This window comes from Helianthus annuus, chromosome 16 (assembly GCF_002127325.2).
Source record: "Helianthus annuus cultivar XRQ/B chromosome 16, HanXRQr2.0-SUNRISE, whole genome shotgun sequence".
NCBI lineage: Eukaryota > Viridiplantae > Streptophyta > Magnoliopsida > Asterales > Asteraceae > Helianthus > Helianthus annuus.
In genome coordinates this window covers 188,108,356-188,130,733 of record NC_035448.2, presented here as the reverse complement: position 1 = coordinate 188,130,733, position 22,378 = coordinate 188,108,356, and the positions used below count along the sequence as shown (strand labels likewise).

General features: G+C 33.5%; 1 protein-coding gene across 1 annotated transcript; it reads left to right on the top strand.

The window, feature by feature from the left end:
• The first annotated feature begins 16,383 nt into the window (after positions 1-16,383).
• Positions 16,384-17,879, top strand: LOC110920199 (protein ALP1-like). The gene is made up of 2 exons (XM_022164422.2): positions 16,384-16,579; positions 16,668-17,879. Exons 1-2 carry the CDS (start codon positions 16,420-16,422, stop codon positions 17,789-17,791), a joined length of 1,284 nt encoding a protein of 427 aa, XP_022020114.2. The 5' UTR covers positions 16,384-16,419; the 3' UTR covers positions 17,792-17,879.
• The last annotated feature ends 4,499 nt before the right edge of the window (positions 17,880-22,378 follow it).

Genomic DNA, 22,378 nt, shown 5'->3' with positions numbered 1-22,378 from the left:
GTACTGTGCACGTGCCAACCCCTGATGAATAATGGAAGACAGTTTTTTTATAAAACCACTGATGGACTAATATCAGTGCTTGCAATGGTAAAATGAGAACAATGGGTGACTTTTACTATCAGTGGATAGCCTAACAGTGGTTGAAAAACACTGATTTTGACCAACAATGATTACTACTCAAATGAGGAAACAGGGGTTGACTTTAAACAGATGTTTGGGCAGTGGTTTGACCAACAGTGATTACTACACTGACCAACAGTGATTAAAGTCAACCCCTGTTTAGTGTAGCAGTGGTTGACTTTAAACAGGGGTTTAAAACATCTGTTTAAAGTCAACCCCTGTTTACTACAATGACCAACAGTGATTACTACACTGACCAACAGTGATTACTACTCAAATGAGAACAGATGTTTGGCCTTGAACAAATGTTTGACCTTAAACAAATGATTGCCCATAAACAAATGTTTGGGCAGTGGTTGGTCTTTAAGTTTGTATAAAGGTCAGTCTATAATTCCATCAGTTTTTATAAGGAGCAGTGGTTAACTATAACAGTCCTTAGCATGATCAGCTGTTATAACCACACCATAAACCTTTGAAAGGAAGCAAGTGTCCGTCTATTTAATTGATGATTCATTGCATTACATCCCTATTGGAAAACAGAATCCATAAAATTTATTCATTTATTCATGACCTTAAAACTAAAAGTCCAATAATTACATCACATATACTAAACAATATTAAAGTTCAACATGAAGAATGAAGAAACAGAGGTTTACCATCAAACCAATCCTTGACACTATTAAACCTCTGTTGACTTACCAAACAGATGTTCAGACAAAATTCAACATCAACATAATCTAAATCTTACTCAAACACTAAATAATAAGTAAAAATAAAACACAACAAAGATTCATAAAATTAAATTTATTCATTTATTCATGACCTTAAAACTAAAAGTCCAATAATTACATCACATACTGAACAATATTGAAAGTTCAAATCTAAGAATAACAGCAAGAATTAAGAAACTTTAGTTTCAAGTCCATCGATTGTTGAACCTCTCGATGTATATCCATCAAAACATCTCTTCAGCTCTTGAATCTATACTTTCTATAAAAGGTGCAGTTCATGGCTTTTCACGATAAGAAACAAACCTAAAATGCAAAGGTCTCTTCTCAACTGTTGTAGCACATCTGACTTTTCACAATATTGCACGAATCTATACTTTCTATAAAAGGAGAAAATCTTCCTGACGCAACAAAAAACCTGACTTTCAATTTAACGAAAATCGAACAATGCAACTCTCCCATCAAAGAAGACAGCACATGCAACTTTTCACGATAGAAGATACAAATCGTCCGTTCAAGATGCAACTCTCCCATCAAAGAAGATATCACATTCAACTTTTCACGATGTTGCAACAATGATACTGCAACATCGATATTTAATGGTTAATGTGTGATGGGAAGCTTAATTGAAACCACGATGTTGGAACAATGATACTGGAATGATAACATGTAAACATAATCAACAAACATTCCTCCAAAGAAGTGTAATCGGAGATTAACTGCTGCATCACGAGAAAGATGCACTTGAGAGAGAGAGAGAGAGAGAGAGAGAGAGAGAGAGAGATACGCTCACATATTTGAGCGAGCGAGATTTAAATGTGAAACCAGATAATTATATCTAATTTATAGGATAAGAATATATGGTTTGAATTTTGAATTTCAAAATTACTGATATTATAAGTAATTACTGATCTGATTTGAAAGGAATTGTCATGATGTTTATTGGGAACTAAAAGGCAAGTAGTGTATATCCTTATATCCTGCTTTATTAAACTACTTAAATATTAGAAATGATATGCAAAGTAGGAAAAAAGAGAGAGAACGTCAATTTCAAATTACCATTTTGCATATTTTGAATTTCAAAATTACTAATATTATCAGTAATTACTGATATGATTTGAAAGCAATTGTCATGATGATTTTTCTAATTTTTATTTTAACTTTAATTAAGAGATAATAACCGTCAGTTTGAAATTCACATTTGGCATATTTTAAATGTCAAAAGCTCAAGAAATTAGCATTAATTATTGATCCGATTTGCAACAAATAGTCATCAAGAATTTTTTTTTATTTTTTAATTCAACTTTAAATTTTATCATAAAAACAATGTTAGAGGAAGTCTTACCTCAATGGAATGTAATGATTAGGTAAAATGGTAATTTCATTGTAATTCTAGTTTTTATTTGATAATTTCAATCTATCACTAATTAACACCATCAATAATAAAAACTTGAGCAGTGGCTGTTTTTTAAGAAAACCGCTGATGGTCAATATCAATAGATGTCAACAATTTAAAAGTGAGCAGTGGCCATTTTTTCCTATCAGTGGATACCTAACAGTTTTTTAAACACTGATGTTTGGTCAGTCAATGGTCAACACGAAGATTGAAGAAACAGAGGTTGTATATCAGCAGTGGATAACTTTTAACAATCAAATGTTTCAACCAACACAGTGGTTGTAATAGGCTTTTAAACAGATGTTGGGGCTTAAACAGATGTTTCGCCTTATATATTAGTTGTCTGGACTTAAACAGAAGTTTGACCTTAAACAGATGTTTGCCCATAAACAGAAATTTGGCCATAAACAGATGTTTGGCCTTAAACAAATGTTCGAGCTTAAACAAACGTTTGCCCATAAACAAATGTTTGGGCAGTGGTTGGTCTTTAAGTTTGTATAAAGGTCAGTCTATAATTCCATCAGTTTTTATAAGGAGCAGTGGTTAATTATAACAGTCCTTAGCATGATCAGCTGTTATAACCACACCATAAACCTTTGAAAGGAAGCAAGTGTCCGTCTATTTAATTGATGATTCATTGCATTACATCCCTATTGGAAAACAGAATCCATAAAATTTATTCATTTATTCATGACCTTAAAACTAAAAGTCCAATAATTACATCACATATACTAAACAATATTAAAGTTCAACATGAAGAATGAAGAAACAGAGGTTTACCATCAAACCAATCCTTGACACTATTAAACCTCTGTTGACTTACCAAACAGATGTTCAGACAAAATTCAACATCAACATAATCTAAATCTTACTTAAACACTAAATAATAAGTAAAAATAAAACACAACAAAGATTCATAAAATTAAATTTATTCATTTATTCATGACCTTAAAACTAAAAGTCCAATAATTACATCACATACTGAACAATATTGAAAGTTCAAATCTAAGAATAACAGCAAGAATTAAGAAACTTTAGTTTCAAGTCCATCGATTGTTGAACCTCTCGATGTATATCCATCAAAACATCTCTTCAGCTCTTGAATCTATACTTTCTATAAAAGGAGCAGTTCATGGCTTTTCACGATAAGAAACAAACCTAAAATGCAAAGGTCTCTTCTCAACTGTTGTAGCACATCTGACTTTTCACAATATTGCACGAATCTATACTTTCTATAAAAGGAGAAAATCTTCCTGACGCAACAAAAAACCTGACTTTCAATTTAACGAAAATCGAACAATGCAACTCTCCCATCAAAGAAGACAGCACATGCAACTTTTCACGATAGAAGATACAAATCGTCCGTTCAAGATGCAACTCTCCCATCAAAGAAGATATCACATTCAACTTTTCACGATGTTGCAACAATGATACTGCAACATCGATATTTAATGGTTAATGTGTGATGGGAAGCTTAATTGAAACCACGATGTTGGAACAATGATACTGGAATGATAACATGTAAACATAATCAACAAACATTCCTCCAAAGAAGTGTAATCGGAGATTAACTGCTGCATCACGAGAAAGATGCACTTGAGAGAGAGAGAGAGAGAGAGAGAGAGAGAGAGAGATACGCTCACATATTTGAGCGAGCGAGATTTAAATGTGAAACCAGATAATTATATCTAATTTATAGGATAAGAATATATGGTTTGAATTTTGAATTTCAAAATTACTGATATTATAAGTAATTACTGATCTGATTTGAAAGGAATTGTCATGATGTTTATTGGGAACTGATGTTTATTGGGAACTAAAAGGCAAGTAGTGTATATCCTTATATCCTGCTTTATTAAACTACTTAAATATTAGAAATGATATGCAAAGTAGGAAAAAAAGAGAGAGAACGTCAATTTCAAATTACCATTTTGCATATTTTGAATTTCAAAATTACTAATATTATCAGTAATTACTGATATGATTTGAAAGCAATTGTCATGATGACTTTTCTAATTTTTATTTTAACTTTAAATAAGAGATAATAACCGTCAGTTTGAAATTCACATTTGGCATATTTTAAATGTCCAAAGCTCAAGAAATTAGCATTAATTATTGATCCGATTTGCAACAAATAGTCATCAAGAATTTTTTTTTTATTTTTTAATTCAACTTTAAATTTTATCATGAAAACAATGTTAGAGGAAGTCTTACCTCAATGGAATGTAATGATTAGGTAAAATGGTAATTTCATTGTAATTCTAGTTTTTATTTGATAATTTCAATCTATCACTAATTAACACCATCAATAATAAAAACTTGAGCAGTGGCTGTTTTTTAAGAAAACCGCTGATGGTCAATATCAATAGATGTCAACAATTTAAAAGTGAGCAGTGGCCATTTTTTCCTATCAGTGGATACCTAACAGTTTTTTAAACACTGATGTTTGGTCAGTCAATGGTCAACACGAAGATTGAAGAAACAGAGGTTGTATATCAGCAGTGGATAACTTTTAACAATCAAATGTTTCAACCAACACAGTGGTTGTAATAGGCTTTTAAACAGATGTTGGGGCTTAAACAGATGTTTCGCCTTATATATTAGTTGTCTGGACTTAAACAGAAGTTTGACCTTAAACAGATGTTTGCCCATAAACAGAAATTTGGCCATAAACAGATGTTTGGCCTTAAACAAATGTTCGAGCTTAAACAAACGTTTGCCCATAAACATTTGTTTGCAAAAAAAAGAACAATTTCAAGAATACTACACCCAAACAATCAAAATGAGGGGCTTAATAATCATCCAAGTGTACTTGATTTTTATTTATTAGTATAAAAATTAAACAACTGCTCAATTTATAGTACAGATGAAACCACTGAAGTGATGTGATAAATACTGTTACATATAAACATTGTTGTGATAAACACTGTTACATATAAACACTGATGCCAGACAAATTGTTACATATAAAACACTAAGGTGATGGCATCTAACAACTTAATAGACTATAAAACACTGATGTGAAAAACACTGTTAACATAAACAAAGGTCTGAGCTTAAACAGATGTTTGCCATTAAACAGAAGTTTGGCCATAAATAGATGTTTGGCCTTAAACAAAGGTTTAAGCTTAAACAATGTTTGCCCATAAACATCTGTTTGCAAAAAAAAGACCAATTTCAAGAATACTATACCCAAACAATCAAAATGAGAAGCTTAATAATCATCCAAGTGTACTTGATTTTCTGAAAACATTTTAATGTTTTTATTCATAGAAAAATAGATGTTCAGATACAATTCAACATCAACATAATCTGTTCACCACCAAACCAATCCTTGACACTATTAAACCTCTGTTGACTTACCAAACATATGTTCAGACACAATTCAACATCAACATAGTCTAAATCTTACTCAAACACTAAATAATAAGTAAAAATAAAACACAACATAGATTCATAAAATTAAAATTTATTCACTTATTCATGACCTTAAAACTAAAAGTCCAATAATTACATCACATACTGAACAATATTAAAGTTCAAATCTAAGAATAACAGCAAGAATTAAGAAACTTTAGTTTTCCATCCATTGCTTAACCTCTCGATGTATGTCCTTCAGCATCGCCATGAACTGCACGTCTCTATCACCGCACTCTATATTACTGGCAACACAAATAAGAAACAAACCTAAAATGCAAAGGTCTCTTCTCAACTGTTGTAGCACATCTGACTTTTCACAATACTGCACAAATCTATCTATACTTTCTATAAAAGGAGAAATCCCAATGACAAACCTGACGCAAGAAAACCTGGCTTTCGGTTTAACGAAAATCGGAAAATGCAACTTTTCATGATGTTGCAACAATGATACTGCAACATCGATATTGAAAGGTTGATGTGTGATAGGAAGCTTCATTGAAACAAAGAAGTGTAATCGGAGATTAGCGGTTGAATCACGAGAAAGATGCATTTGAGAGAGAGAGAGAGAGAGAGAGAAAGAGAGAAATACGATCACATATATGAGCGAGCGAGATTTGAATGTGAAAACAGATAATTATATCTTATTTATAGAATTAGAATATATGGTTTGAATTTTGAATTTCAAAATTACTGATATTATTAGTAATTACTGATCTGATTTGAAAGCAATTGTCATGATGTTTATTGAGAACTGAAAGGTAAGTAGTGTATATCCTTATATCCTACTTTATTAAACTAAGTAAATATTAGAAATGATATGCAAAGTAGGAAAAAAAGAGAGAGAACGTCAATTTTAAATTACCATTTTGCATATTTTGAATTTCAAAATTTCAAAATTACTGATATTATCAGTAATTACTGATCCGATTTGAAAGCAATTGTCATGATGACTTTTCTAATTTTTATTTTAACTTTAATTAAGAGATAATAATCGTCAGTTTGAAATTCACATTTTGCATATTTTAAATGTCCAAAGCTCAAGAAATTAGCATTAATTACTGATTTGATTTGCAACAAATAGTCATCAAGAATTTTTTTTATTTTTTAATTTAACTTTAAATTTTATCATGAAAACAATGTTGGAGGAAGTCTTACCTCAATGGAATGTAACGATTAGGTAAAATGGTAATTTCATTGTAATTCTAGTTTTTATTTGATAATTTCAATCTATCACTAATTAACACCATCAATAATAAAAACTTGAGCAGTGGCAGTTTTTTAAGAAAACCGCTGATGGTCAATATCAATAGATGTCAACAATTTAAAAGTGAGCAGTGGCTATTTTTTCCTATCAGTGGATACCTAACAGTTTTTTAAACACTGATGTTTGGTCAGTCAATGGTCAACACGAAGATTGAAGAAACAGAGGTTGTATTTCAGCAGTGGATAACTTTTAACAATCAAATGTTTGAACAAACACAGTGATTGTAACAGGCTTTTAAACAGATGTTGGGGCTTAAATAATTGTTTGCCCATAAACAGAAGTTTGGTTTGGCCATAAATAGATGTTTGTCTAGACTTGATTTTTATTTATTAGGATAGAGATGAAACAACAATGTCTACAAATCACCGGATTAGAGCATGAACCCATATTAGAGGTCAAACATAAGCACAACAGGAACAATAGTCAAATAGATGTTGACCTTAAACAGATGTTTGGTTTAAAGCCAAACATCTGTTTAAGGTCAAACATCTGTTTAAGCCAAAATATCTGATATAGAAGGTGAAACATCTGTTTATGGCAAAACATATGTTTAAGGTCAAACATCTGTTTATGGCCAAACATCTGTTTAAGGTAAAACAACTGTTTAAGTCCAAACCTCTGATATAAAAGGCCAAACATCTGTTAAAGGCCAAAAAGATGTTTAACTTAATAAGATCTACTGTCTTCTCACACTGTTTTCCTCTTAAAAAACACTGTTCAACCTAACATGGGTTTCCAATAACTATTGACCAAAATGCAAACAGAGGTTCAAACCACTGTTTGTTATTGTACTTCTTTACAAAATTACATAGAATTCAAGAAAACGAAACAATGATAAGATCATATTAAATATACATAATAATACTTATTCAGCTTAAAATTACAACGAAATTTAAAATCTAAGAACAACACCAAGAAATTTACGAACCTAACAGCAAAAATTTAGTGCTTCTCTCCATCTAAAATTTAGTGCTTTTGGCTTTAAACTCCATCAATATATATCTCCGACAATCGCCATGAACTCCACGGAAGTACTCAATGCATCAACATCAGGATTTATAGAAACCTGATCTCTCGTGAACATACCAAGATGCAGTACATGAAAACACTTCTTCAGCTGTTGAAGAGTAGCCCTGTCCTCATATACTTAATCCTTAACTTTGTTCATAAAGAGCTGCTTTAAACCAAACTTTATGCTTCTTTTAATACAAAAAAGGCAGGAAAGACCATTACTCTAGTAAGATAAAATCTTATCTTACAACAGTAGCAGATCCTTTCTTGCGTTTAGTAGGAACTATTGTGGGTTCTACATCATCATCTTCTGCTCAAGTCAATTATAATCATCATTTAGTCAAGCAAAAAATATTTTAACTGTAGATTTAATAATCTTACTTTGTGTTTAATTTAACTTTATGGTTCTTTTAATACAAACCTATAATAACCCACAGCAGACTGTATGAATTTCAAACAACTGTGATTAGACTGAAATATAAAGCGAGAATTAGAGTATATCACTTCAAAATTAAAAACTCAAAATTTCAAAATTGGAGTAGCAAAAAACACATACTTTAAACGCTGTTGGAACAATGATACTGGAAACAACCGTAGAACAATCATCATCATCATCATCTGCACCAGATCATTCACAATCATCATTTAGTCACAACTCAGATAACAAAACTTTAGTAAAAATCAAAAACAAAAACACATACCATAATCAAAGCAAATCAAATATCACCAAAAAATAACCAAACAATCGGAAGATTCAAATCTCAAGCAAATGAAACCCTAATTTCAAAAAGAATAATCGGTGAACATATTCACAGATCAATAATCAATAGATGTTCTACTCATATCATCACCGTTAAGAAAAATCAACACAGATCTATAAACATACAAATCAAATCTCAAGATGAAAGAATCTTGTAAGAGAAACACCGCAGAACCCTTAGCCGGCGCCCCATCTCTCGAACTAACTCTCGAACGAAACCCTAGCAATAGTTACATGAAAAGACCCAAAGCACAAAGGATTAGTATAAATAAGAGGAAATCATGAAAGTATTTCAATAAAAGAAGAACAAACCTTTTGAATGAAGATAACCGATGAACAAAAGAAGATTTTATGGTGGCGTATGGAAGAAAATTAGGGTTTAGATGGAGAGAATGATCTCAATAATTGAAGGATGTAGACCAAAATCTAATTTGAAGAGATGATAAAGGAAAAAAAGGGGACAGAGCATGTTCAACGGCTTTGCGGCGATTCTCGACGAAGAAGATGCTTCTAAAGTTGCAGGTTTATTATGCTCTTATTGTTGGTGTAAGTATCCAGATATAGGGCGATTCTCGGCGTTGGTGATTGTTAAAGGGGGTTAGGTTTTGTGAAGTTTGAATCGCCTGAATATAGAGAGAGAAAGAACCCTAGGCGTTTCAAAACAAAGATGAGAAGAGAGATCATAAAAGGAAAAGGGGATGGCACTGTTGGGCGGGAAAAGAAGCCCTAATTTACTGACACGTGGTCCAAATCACCTTTCATTTATTATATATAATAGATTATTAAAAAGGTTATTTACAATGGTATAATTACATAAAATTGTCTCATCTAACAATAAAAAAATTATAAATGTAGTCGTGATATGCCCAAAATAATATCACGTATTTTAAGATGTACCTCGCTCGGCATTATTTTGGTTCAGTTTATTACGTTCGGTTCAATCTTTAAGCTAAGTATCAGTTTTGATAGACCCACGTCCCCAAAGTTAAATAAAGTAGCCGTTAATGTGAAAACCCAATTGCAAGGATCTGATCCAGGGGAGAGTTCAACCCAAGCTTCGTGGGCTAGGTGATGTTTGTTTTTGCAGATATAAATTGTCTGCAAGCTGATTTCATGTCACAACCCCCGTCCCCTAACAACCCGGGAACGGGTGGCCGCGACCCGTTTTGGTGGTATCTATTTTTATCATTTTGGCAGCGGAAATTACACCAGGACCGTAGTTAGGAAATATTTTATCAGAGTAAAATACCACATTTTCATAATATTAAACACACGGGAAAATCCCAAGTTTCAAGTACACACATTTTCATAGGAATAAATCCTATTTTATTTAATAAAACATTTCTTTTATTTTAGATAACTTTATAGCCACTTTTCCAAACCTTCAGTGCTGTCCAACTGGCTTCTATTTGGCTTTCACATTTCGTTACCTGAAACGCGTTTAAAAACATTTTGTCAGTGGGAAATACTGGTGAGTGAATCCCGGTTTAATTAAGATAAGTAAAACCATTTTACAGTATTGAGGGCGGTCGCGCAATTACATTTTTTCCATCTACTTTAATTACCACCTACAGTACTGTCAACCCGACTTGTGGTCATGTTACTACTCACAGTGTAGTAACAAATTTTATATACAAAACCCCAACATACCGACGGTAATTGTAGAATACAAATACTCAATCACTGTTAATTATAGGGTAAAACAATTGAGGTTTTGTAAAAATAGTTTACAAAAAGGAGATTACTCACATTGCTGTCTTCGGGGTTTCCTTTAAGGATTTCCTGGTGATTATCTATAAATTACACAAATGGACACGCGTTAGTATAATAACCCAATATTTACATTAGTAATACCCTCCCCGAGACGACATTCCAACGACTACGTCGGGCAGAACCTCGACAGCCATTACGGAACCCTGGATCAATCGGGCAGCGTATCTAATACGTAACCGGGGTTATGATACTTACAATGAGGCGGAACTTCGTTATTTTAGGGGGTATTTTGCCCGAGATTATAATAGCTATGCAGAATATTGAGAGAGAGATCGAGAAAATGAGCGAGTTGAAAGTAAGGCTGAGGGCCTCAATTTATAGTGACTCCTCGACTTCCCTCGCGGCCCGCGAAGGACGTAACCAAGGTCTACACGGCCCGCGACCTAGGGGGTCTACGACGTAGCCTTGTCCGGTAAACAATCTAGGTTCGACAAGTTGTGAACACGTGGCAGCACCGGGTCTCTCCTGGTGGCACATCTATCGCGGCCCGCGTAAGACCAAGGAGTGGTCTTCGCGGCCCGCCAAGAACTATTAAAAATTGTTTTTAATTAATTTTAATAAAAATAAAGGTATTCAGGGTCTGTCTTTGTATTCGGGGTGTATTTTAGGACGTATCAGGATATTTTAATTATTTTTAGGGTGTCAAAAATATTTTGAGGGTTGTTATATTTCATCTGTTTTGATGTCTGCAACTGAAGATGTGATCTAAAGCTCTACAAGCTGAAAATATAACACTGCTTGTTTTTATAAGTTGATACTGTCTGCATAAACTGAAAATACGTAACTGTTAAACTTATCTCACTAGATAGAAATCATTTAACATTCAAGCAAAAATGAAGCTAAATCAAGAAGCAAAACTTAGGTCTAAGAAGCTAAATCAAGAAGCAAAAAAGAAGTACCTGGTCGGAGGAGAAGAGGGAGATCGTCGGACGGCGAGGATAATAGGGAGGTCGCCAAAAAACTGGTTGGAGGAGGAAGAGCGGCGACGTCTAGGAGGGGCTGATGTAACATATATGAGGGAGGAGTATATTAGGGTTTTTGTGAAGATGTTTTTATAAGAAGGGGGTTCATAGCTTATTTTTTAAGATAAAAAAAGCTAAGTTCAGATCTGTTTAAAAAAACAAACATTTTTCAAGAGTAACATCTGCGCGCCTGCAGACATCAGTTCCCTTTAAGATGTTTGAAGAAAAAAACAAACACCTCCTTACATTGGTCCAAGTCAGCACCTAACTACCATGCAACAATTTCAGCCACTACCATGTTTCCTATGATTGCACATTTTATTTTCGGATTTATTTTATTTTATTTAGCAATGTTCCTTACTCTCACTGGCAGTGGCTAGTCAGTTGTATTGCAAGACGGATGAAAGTTTGTCATTCAGTTATCAATTATCAAGTTTTTCTTTGAGAAACTCTAAAATTCCCATTGCTATTCCTATTTGGTTAATAGGGAGGTGTTCTTTGGAGTCCGAATAGGTTGTCGGTGGTGTAATATGTATCTTATATCCTGTTTAGAAGGGCCCGACGTGACAACGAGTGGTGAATTGTCTGTATCTCATTTCGATCGCTCGCTGATTACTGTTGGAATTCAAATTCGAATTTTAGCCTCTGTATATCAGGTTTGGCTCAGTTCATACGGTACTAGTGTTTGGTATAGTTTACGGTACACAATAATACTTTACAACTCCGTTATTAATAGAAATTTATACCAAAATGCTAATAACAAAAATGTGGTACTGGTTACTGGTACCGAAATTCCCAAAATCAAAAAACGAGTAAAAACACAAACCAAATACTGTACTAATTACGGTAGTACAGTACAAGTACACATGTTTGTTCGGTAAAAAAAGACAAACGCTTTTTATAAATATAACCAAATTAATTAAAACTAATTACATCTAATTACATCGTTTATAACCGACACCAATCGATTACAAAAAGTCCAAAAACCCCAAACATTAGTTATACTTTCACTTTTTAGTTCTAACCAAACCGAACATACTAGGCACACAACCTAAAGTTACACCTAAATTTGCATCAGATAATTTACATCGTGCACCAAAGAGTATGAGTGGCAAAATGGTGCAACAAATTTATTTATTTTTATATATGAAATTGTTGCAACATTTTTTTTTTTAAATATGAAATACTAATTTGGCTGCGTGCATAAAGCACGTGGGTTCACGTGAAAACACTTGCTAGGTTTATCCATTGGAAGGTGTTTTTTTGTTTGTTAAACCAGGAGGCGATTTATGTATCAAACTAGTAGATGCCCCGTCTGCGTTGCGAGATAATGGCCGAATAATTCTCAATCAATTAAAAAAAGACTATTATAACTTTGCTATGAAAAAAAAATGATGATAAAACCGTAATTTTGGGCTCAGGGCAAAACTGTAATTTTTCAGGACTAATGAGCCAGTGTTAGGCAACTATAGTTATGCGCCGCCCGCGTTACGGGGCGCTAAACCGAATATTTCTTAGGTTAATAACATTTACGCCTTTATGTCGGTTAGTTATACATGCTACATATAACACGATATCAAAAAAGACACATCAAGTTAACCAATTAAAGAAAAACAGTACCATAGTTATGATTAAAAAAATTAACTAAAACGATGACAAACGTGTAACTTAGTGTTGGGGGCAAAACAATAATTTGTCAGGACCATGGTTTTGCCAAAGGACAAAAAACACTACCATGGTTTTGCAAAAGGAAAAAAAACGATGGCAAGATTGCAATTTTTAGCGGAGGTAAAATCGTAATTTTAAAATGGAAGTAAAATAATATTTTGAACTGAGGGCAAAACCATTTTTTTTATTTTGAAATGGGGGCAAAATCGTAATATTTTAGCTGCGGGCAAAATCGTAATTTTTAGCTGGGGGCAAAATCGTAATTTTAAATTGGGAACTAAATCGTAATTTGGCAGGACTCTAGCTGAGGGCAAAACCATATTTTTATTTTGAACTGGGGGTAAAATTGTATTTTTTAACTAAGGGCAAAATCGTAAATTTATACTTGGAATAAAATTGTAATTTGGCATCACTTATAAATAACTATATATGAAAAAATGAAAAAAAAAAGTCAAAGTGGCCGCCAAAAGTGGCGAACCACATAACAAAACTATTCCATGACGTAAGCAAAACTTGAAAATGTATATGTTAAAAATATACTTTTCTTTTCATTATTAAGTGCAATTAGGTTTAAAGAAGTTCTTTGAGTTGCGGCGAATTTCTTTTGTTATTTAGTCTGTGTTTACATGTGGCTTGCAATCACTACGAGCATGTTGTGAATGGAATTGTTGAGAAGAATAAAAAGAAAATGTAGAAAAAAACACTAAAAGATAACCGAAATAAAATCAACCAAAAAAGTTGTATGGTAACTATGTTGTTCGTATGAAACCCGTGGTCAGAGATGAGCAAATTATTATGGGTACCAATACCAAATTTGCCGAACCGAAAGATCTTAAGTACCAATTCGGTACCGACTTTTGACGTTCCTGGTACCGGTTCACTAACGTTTTTTACCTTCATATACCGGTACCGTAACCGGTATTTTCGATATCAGTACCGATTCTATATCGGTTGGCACCGAGCTCATCCCTACCACTGAAACTAAAAAAAGAAAAAAAATACAAGTTGAAAAAAATCAACAAAAAAAAGTTGTACGATACCGTTGTTCGTACGGTAACCGTGATCAAGGATGAGCAAATGGTACCGGGTAGCACCACTGAATTTCCCGAACCAAAAGATTTCCAATATCAATTCGGCACTAACTTTTGGTGTTTTCTGTATTAGTGTCGGTTTTATCTTCACGTACTAATACCGAACAGGACCGTCTCGATATTTTCGATATCAATACTGGTTAAAAAGTAAAAAGTAAAGGAAATAATTATTATTTTAATATTGAAATAATAAAAGTATTAAAAAAAACTATATATTATTATAATATTTAAATCACTATTCATTTCAATTTGTTTAGTAATATATAGTAATATATAGTAATAATAATAATATATAGTAATGTTTATTAATATATAGTAATAATAATATATAGTAATAATATATAGTAATAATAATAGTAATAATAATTTGTTTATTAATATATAGTAAAGTAATAGTAATATAGTAATATATTGTAATAATATATAGTAATAGTAATATATAAGATACTATAATCGTTTATAATATCTCCCTTATCCATATAATTGAATAATTGATCCGGACACTTACTCTTCGCCACTTCATGTTCTTTCAAACCTAAAAATTCGAAACTAATCTGATATGTTAAAAGTAGCTTCTTTTTGTAAAGCAAAAAAATAAAAATACTCTTTATTTAATCTATTTATATTATATTGTATGTTGTGTTATATTATATTATATTTTATTTTATTTAAACGTAAGAAGAATCTACACTATTTAGATCATGCGTAGTCATTGTGGTGAATAACGCCTCACTCTTGGGCGTTTGCGTCATGTGTCAGACCAATCAGTAATAAGGCGTTTTTCTAAAATGGGTGTAGTGGGGATATGGACATTATGTTAAAAGGGATGTAAAGAATTAAAAAAATAAAAAAAAAACCATGAAAAAAATTGATTGGCTAAACAAGAAAAGGGTTAGATGTGATTGGCCCATCAAATGGGGCTTGGGTATGCTTTTAAAAACGCATGGGAAGCAAAAACCACAAAACACGCCCATGGGGGCAGCCTTGCCGGCATTTTGGGGCGTGGAAGAGGGCAAAAACACCCACAAAATTGCCAACTACGTATGGTCTTAGATGCCATTAGTCCATGTATGCATGCCATGTGTCCTTATTCGAGTGGTGCAAAGCAATAATGCACAATGTACAATATGGAGCTGAAATTATAAAAAAACGGGGTTTTGCGAAGATGAAGATGGGTTGATGGTGGTGGCTGGAAACATCATAGATGGTGGGGATAACATTCTCATAACCACTCTGCGTGGTTGCTATTTTCCCAAAACAATCCCAGATCTCGTCTCAATTCAATACCCAATAAAACAACCCGACCTTAAAAGCGCCATCTTCGTTTGATTTTGTCAAATTAGCGGCGGGACCAGCAAACACCAATGGTAGTGGAAATTGAGGTTTTGCTGGTGGTTTAACTGGATTTCAAGCCCTAATATTCCGAAGTTGTCGGACATGTAAAATATGCCATAGTTTTCATATTGAATAAATAAGTTGTGCAAGATCATATAAAGATTAAATTAATACTTACTACATCATTTATCTAATATGCATTTTAAAGAGCTATGTAATGTATTTTTATAATAGTCTTAAGTTTAAAAAATGCATTCATTAGCCTTTGAGATCTCTCTCTTAAACACACACACTCTCTCTTCTTAATCATGTGCTAACTTTATTTTTAACTTTTTTTAGGAATCTTAACTTTCTAGGCCTATATTAAATAAAACTAATAATGTATTCACATTAGAGACTCTATCTCCATCTATATATTTAAATCAAAAAGTATACTTTTCTCTAAATTTTTGTTAATTTTTAAAAATCTCTTAGGCTACACGGTATGGGGGTCGGCCCCGGCCCGTCGCGGGTCGGCGACGGTCCAAACACCGTGCCGCCCCCTACCGTCCCCGTCCCTTCCGTCGGCTTCTAGCCGTTTGCGACGTACCAAATGAGGTGGGTCCCCCCCTTTTGACCGTTGTAAATTAAAAAAAAAAAGAATTTTCAAACGGCTATAAATTAAAAGACCCCCCATTTCACTTCCATTTTTATAAATACTCACATCTTTAACCCCTATTTTCACAACTTTTCACCCACTACCACCCCATCTCTCTCACATTTTATAAACCACTCTTCCCTTTTTATAAAAAATCATCATATTTTGTACCATTTTTTACCCGCTACCACCCCATCTCTCGCTAAAAAATTATCATGGCTTCACCCGTTTCTTCCATTTCTTCAATTTCTTCTATGTCTTCATCGTCTTCGTCCGAGTGGTATTCATCATCTTCGGAAGAGGATGTTATTATGCACAACATGATTATGAACGCGGCTCAGGTGTTCATGGCGGCCGCTGAAGGGTCGTCCCAACCGCTAACCAGACGAGCAAAATATAACCGAGACCAAGAAGGTATTTTATTTTTTTTCCTTATGTTTTATATAGATTTTAAAATGTATGTTTTAATTAATTTCATTTATGTTTTGTTCTAAATTTATAGCCGGCCACGATAAACTAGTAGCCGATTATTTTGCCGACGAACCCGTGTACCCAGCCGAGATTTTTCGACGTCGTTTCCGCATGAGTCGTCAACTGTTCTTACGTATTGCAGGCGACATGGCCCAGTCTGATCCGTTTTTTACATTGCGAAACGATGCTAGGGGGCAAAGGGGTTTCAGTAATTTACAAAAATGTACGTCGGCCATTCGCCAACTTGCGTACGGTTACGCACCAGATGCATTAGACGAGTACATTAGGATGTCTGAAAGAACCGCACGTCGATGTTTGTACAAGTTTTGCCAATGGGTTGTCAAATTGTATAGCAAGCGATACCTGCGGAAACCGAACGCAAACGACGTTCAAAAATTATATCAAGCACACGAACAGAGACATGGTTTCCCAGGAATGCTCGGGAGCATTGATTGCATGCACTGGCAGTGGCAGAACTGCCCGGTTGCATGGCAAGGTCAGTATACTAGGGGAGATCAGGGACATCCGACTATCATTCTAGAGGCTGTTGCGTCACAGGATCTCTGGATATGGCATGCTTTTTTTGGTCTACCTGGTTCACTCAACGACCTCAACATCATATACCAGTCACAGATTTTTGATGATGTAGTGGCGGGTACAGGTCCAGACACAAGCTTTACGGTTTCAGGGGTGGAGTACAGGCGAGGTTACTACCTAGCCGATGGGATATACCCAACGTACTCGACAATTGTTAAAACTGTCCCGCACCCGACCGACGACAAAAGGAAAAAGTTTGCAAAGTTTCAAGAGGGCGCAAGAAAAGATATTGAACGGGCTTTTGGTGTTCTACAAAAAAAATGGCACATCATTTCAATTCCAGCACGTTCGCAAACACCAAGGAGGTTACGACACATTATGTACGCTTGTATCATCCTTCATAACATGATCATTGAAGACGAAGGTAGAGCGATATGCGATTACGACGAAAACGCGTCTGCTGGAAATTCTGTTCCAGTTAGTGAGGAACAACAAGATTTGAACGCCTTTGCTCTACGTAACGAGTACACACATCACAACCTACAAGCGGACTTGGTGGAGTACATTTGGAACAACGCTCAAAACGAACCCGCCCACCACATGGAAGACGACGATTAGTAGCTTATTTTAATATGTTAGGATATTTTTAAGTTTTTTTTTAACTTAAGGTTTTTCATTTTATGTTTTTTTTAGTTTATTTTTTTTAAGTTTAATTTTTTTTTTTAAGTTTATGTAATGTTTTTTAATATTAATGAAAATATTTTATTACTTTATTTGTTAAATGTTTAAAAAAAGTTGAAGATTAAAAAAAGTAAAAAAAAATATAAAAGTAGTGGAGGATGATGACTAGGACCATCCTCCCATGCCCCCTAGTTTTGGAGGATGATCCATCCTTGGGAGGACTATGATGTGTCGCCTACGTGGCGGATCATCCTCCAAGGATGGTCCATCACCATACCATGTAGTCTTACATCTAATCCTCTATCTTTACATGTGTCTTACTCACATTAACTTATTTTATTATTATTCTCTCTTTTTTTTGTTATTTTTAGTATACCTCTAATACATACCATTTTTCCTACAAGGCGATAAAATGGAGAACAATCATATAACTATCTCAATGCACATTACACGAACTACACTATTAAGGTCAAGATAATTAGTCTTTGGCATAAAAAGATGAACGGTGACCAGAAACATATCTTTCGGATAGACATGTTGTTGATGGATGAAGAGGTTGATCTTCTGAACTTTTAAATATTACTTACATTTTAACTATTATACTACATACTATAATATATTTGATGAATGTTACTTTTAATGTATATTTCTATATTTCTGGGCACCTTTATTGAATGTAGCTGTTTGCACAAAGTTTTCAAAAGATTTATCAAGCATTTGGTTGTTGATGAGTGCTTATTGTTTCACAAACCATCTCTTGCGAAGAATACTGAAAAGTTCAACGTTATAGGAAACAGTCAGAAACTTTCTTTGTATGTCTACACCTCTGTTTAGAAGGCGGATAGTTGGGGTGGTCCTCGGTACTTTTTCCGTTTTACTGACTTCAAATCCGTGTTGGCCAACAAAGTCAAAGTTAAAACAACCATAGGTTTAACTTTATTTTATATTATTAACTATTCTCAAATTAGTAAATGTGATATATAACGTGCAACTTCGGCTATTGTGTTTAAAATTTACAGATTTCGTCGGTTATGTTGTTGTTTCATACCCTATTGAGGATGTCAATCCGAAAGATGGTACAAAATGCAAAAGAATTAACGTTATTCATAAGGATCTTGAGGAAAATGAAATGGAGAATACATCATATATTGAAAACAAACAATTTATGTGGTTACATCACTAGTAAAAATAGGCTGAATGCATTGAAAGTTTGCATGTGCTTGTGCTTGATCCTCAAATGCAAATGCAAAGGTGAGTCATCAATTAAACTTTGTCTACAAATGCCATTTGCTTTCCATTGCTAGTCTTGTGGCATATCTTTTCATATATGAATATGAATAGGGACAATAAAAAATAGACGGTGTCTTTTAATCCCATGTAACCAACCCTCTAGATTAGAAATAATAATATGAGTTTGAGATGTTGGTCCGGTGATCAAAAGGCCTGCTATTTCTGGTGGTTAATACTACTTAACAAATGATATAAAATAAGGTATAAATAAATATTAGTATAATAGTTTTTTTGGAAGATAATATTATAGTTGATTACACACAAGTTCTATGTAAAATTAGAGACGCGTGTCCCACAAAATTTGCTAATCATTCAAGTGTTGGATAAATTATATTTTGTCTTTTAAGTTGACAAAATAATTTAATTTATATAATATTATTTTACTAATATTAAATAAATTAAGTGGTTAAAAAGTAAGCTTGCCCCCTTGGTGGAAGAAAAATATTAGATCTTGAATCAATAAATAAACTAGGAGTATTTGTTTTAGTGCAAAGTGTTGGAAACTGATTGTATTTATGTTGATGCACCCTTGTTTTGCGTGAGTTACAAATATAGTCCTTTAAATATGCTACAACTTGCAATCATAGTCAACTAGGTTTCACTTTTTTGATTTGGTGTCTACATCAAACTATCAAAGGTTGTATTTTTCTTCCCGAACAGACAATCAAACCTGAAACTTTAAACATTATGGAAGGATATCTGGGTATAGGCCCGCGAATAAGATTAGTTTTAAAAACTTCTATGGGTATTAGGGGTGTTTAAAAAAATCCGGATCTGAGACCGAATCCGAAATATCTGAAAATTCGTATTCGAAATATTCGAAATTTCGGATATCCGAAAACCGGATAATCCGAATTTTTGGATTCGGATATGAATTTCAAAAATTTCAGATAATCCGATTATCCGATATCCAAAAATTATTTTTTTATAAATATATATATAGAATACGCGCATTATATTTAGTTTGAAATATAGTAAAAAAATAGTAAATAATTGGATTCGGATGTTGATTTATGAATGTTTTTAGTTTTCAATGTTGGAAATTTGAGAAATCGAATATAGGTTTAGTATTAATCTATGCACGAAACGATTTTTTTAATTTTCTTTAATAAATTAGGATATCCGAATCCGTATCCGAAATTTTCGGATATCCAAAAATCGGATAATCCGATCTTGAACACCCCTAAGAGTATGAGACGGATATGATATTTGATGATACCCATATCCAATTACATGATTCATACATACTCATTTACTTGAACCATACCTATAAAAACTATTTTAATTTTTACGTGTCGTTGCTATTATAGCAGTGTACTAAATCAATATTTTTTTTTAGTTTTTACATTTCTATTTATTTGGGTAATGCAATTTTATAAAACTTAAAATACTATGAAATATATTTCGAAATCCCAGTTTGTAGTCTTTAACAAACTAATGGATATAACCGATCAGAATCTTTTATATATTTCACCAAAAAACTTGTCAAATTACATCAAAACAGAAGTATATCCAATACCAGAAACATAGCGACATGTATTGGGCGGGGTATGAGGCGTGTTTTACAAATAGATACCAGATTTAGACTATTAATGTCACCCCTACTAAATTTATACATTCACACTCAAAGATACACAAACCTAATGGTTTAACCAAATTCTCATCAGATTTTTAAAGTTATTGACAAAGTTATTGTGTTTTTTCAGAAGATTCGATCAAAGTCTCGAACTTTAATAAAAGTTATTAAATTCTTGTGATGTTGTTTTGAAATTTGAGACTGTTTTTAAAAGACGAGAGATCCTTTTAAATTATAGTTAAGATTTTTTTATATGGTTTTTTAAATTATAGTTAAGATTTCTTTTATATGGTTCTATTTTGACTTTTAGATGACTAAAAAAACAAGCTAGCCGTAAAAGAATCAATGACTTTGACAAGATAGTTCTACTTCAACTTTATATACCCCAAGTAAATGACACTTTTTTTTTCTTAGATAATCACATGTTTTCGGGCTGTTAAAACTTCATTTAAAATAAATACCATTCTGAACCAACAATTAAAAAAACTGTAACTAAAAAAAAAAAAAACACATTAGACATATAAATCTTAAAATATACAATCCTAAACATCTACCAAAAATGTTAGTGATATAGGTGTTCCTAGTCTGGTTCAAATCATGGTTGCAAAAGTCACTAGGCGCTTCCTAGTTAGTCAATCGAGGAGTTGAGAATACTCGGCTTAGGTGGAGAGTACTTGGACATGTTAAATTATAAAAAAAATAGTTTTCAAAAATTAAATATATATCAAATAACATAAATTTACTAATATTTATAACAAAATACTTGAAAATAATATTCATTCTTTTGATATAATAAGTATAGAAATTATGTTTTATTTTTTAAAGTCAAACTCGGACTTAGTTGACCTACTAGATTTGATTCTGTCCGAGGTTGACCGTGTCTGATCGATTTCGAGTAATTAGGCAGAGTTGAAGAAAGTCTTCTCGGCAGCCTACCTTAGAGCGATTACTCTGGCAGTACTGGGCCTTGGAGACCTTGTTTTACAACCATGGTTCAAATAAGTTGGCGAGAATTCTGGCATGAACCACCGTGGGTCGACCTGGTTTTGACAGTTCAGATCTTAAATTGGCTTGAAAACCAAACCAGACCGTGCAAGCCAATAAACTTAACCGTTTGAATCTTAAACGAGCCATACCATTACCATCTAACTTGTTAACTTTAAATGTAAAGGATTGACATGACTTCTGAGCATTGAAGGACCATTTGGTACTTTTAGCATTCCACCAAAGCAAAAACACAAAAAAGTAACACATTATACTATTTAGAATCTCTTCATAGATCCACTTTTAATTGGCTTGTACTTTATTTATTGAGTTAACTGCCATTTTCGTCCCTGTGGTTTGGTCACTTTGGCCATTTTTGTCCATTTTTCAAAAATGCGCCATTTTCCTCCCCAAGGTTCTGGAAAGGTGTCATTTCAGTCCAAAAATCATAACCCAGTTAAGTCAGTTAGTAAATAAGGACTGATTGTGTAAATTTGTAACATAAAGGACCATTTAAGTAAATATTAAACACCACCACCACTAGCCCTGCCACCACCACCACTCCGCTGCCACCACCACCACCACCGCCACCACCGCCACCACCGCCACCACCGCCACCACAGCCCTGCCACCACCACCACTCCGTTGCCACCACCACCACCACCACCGCCACC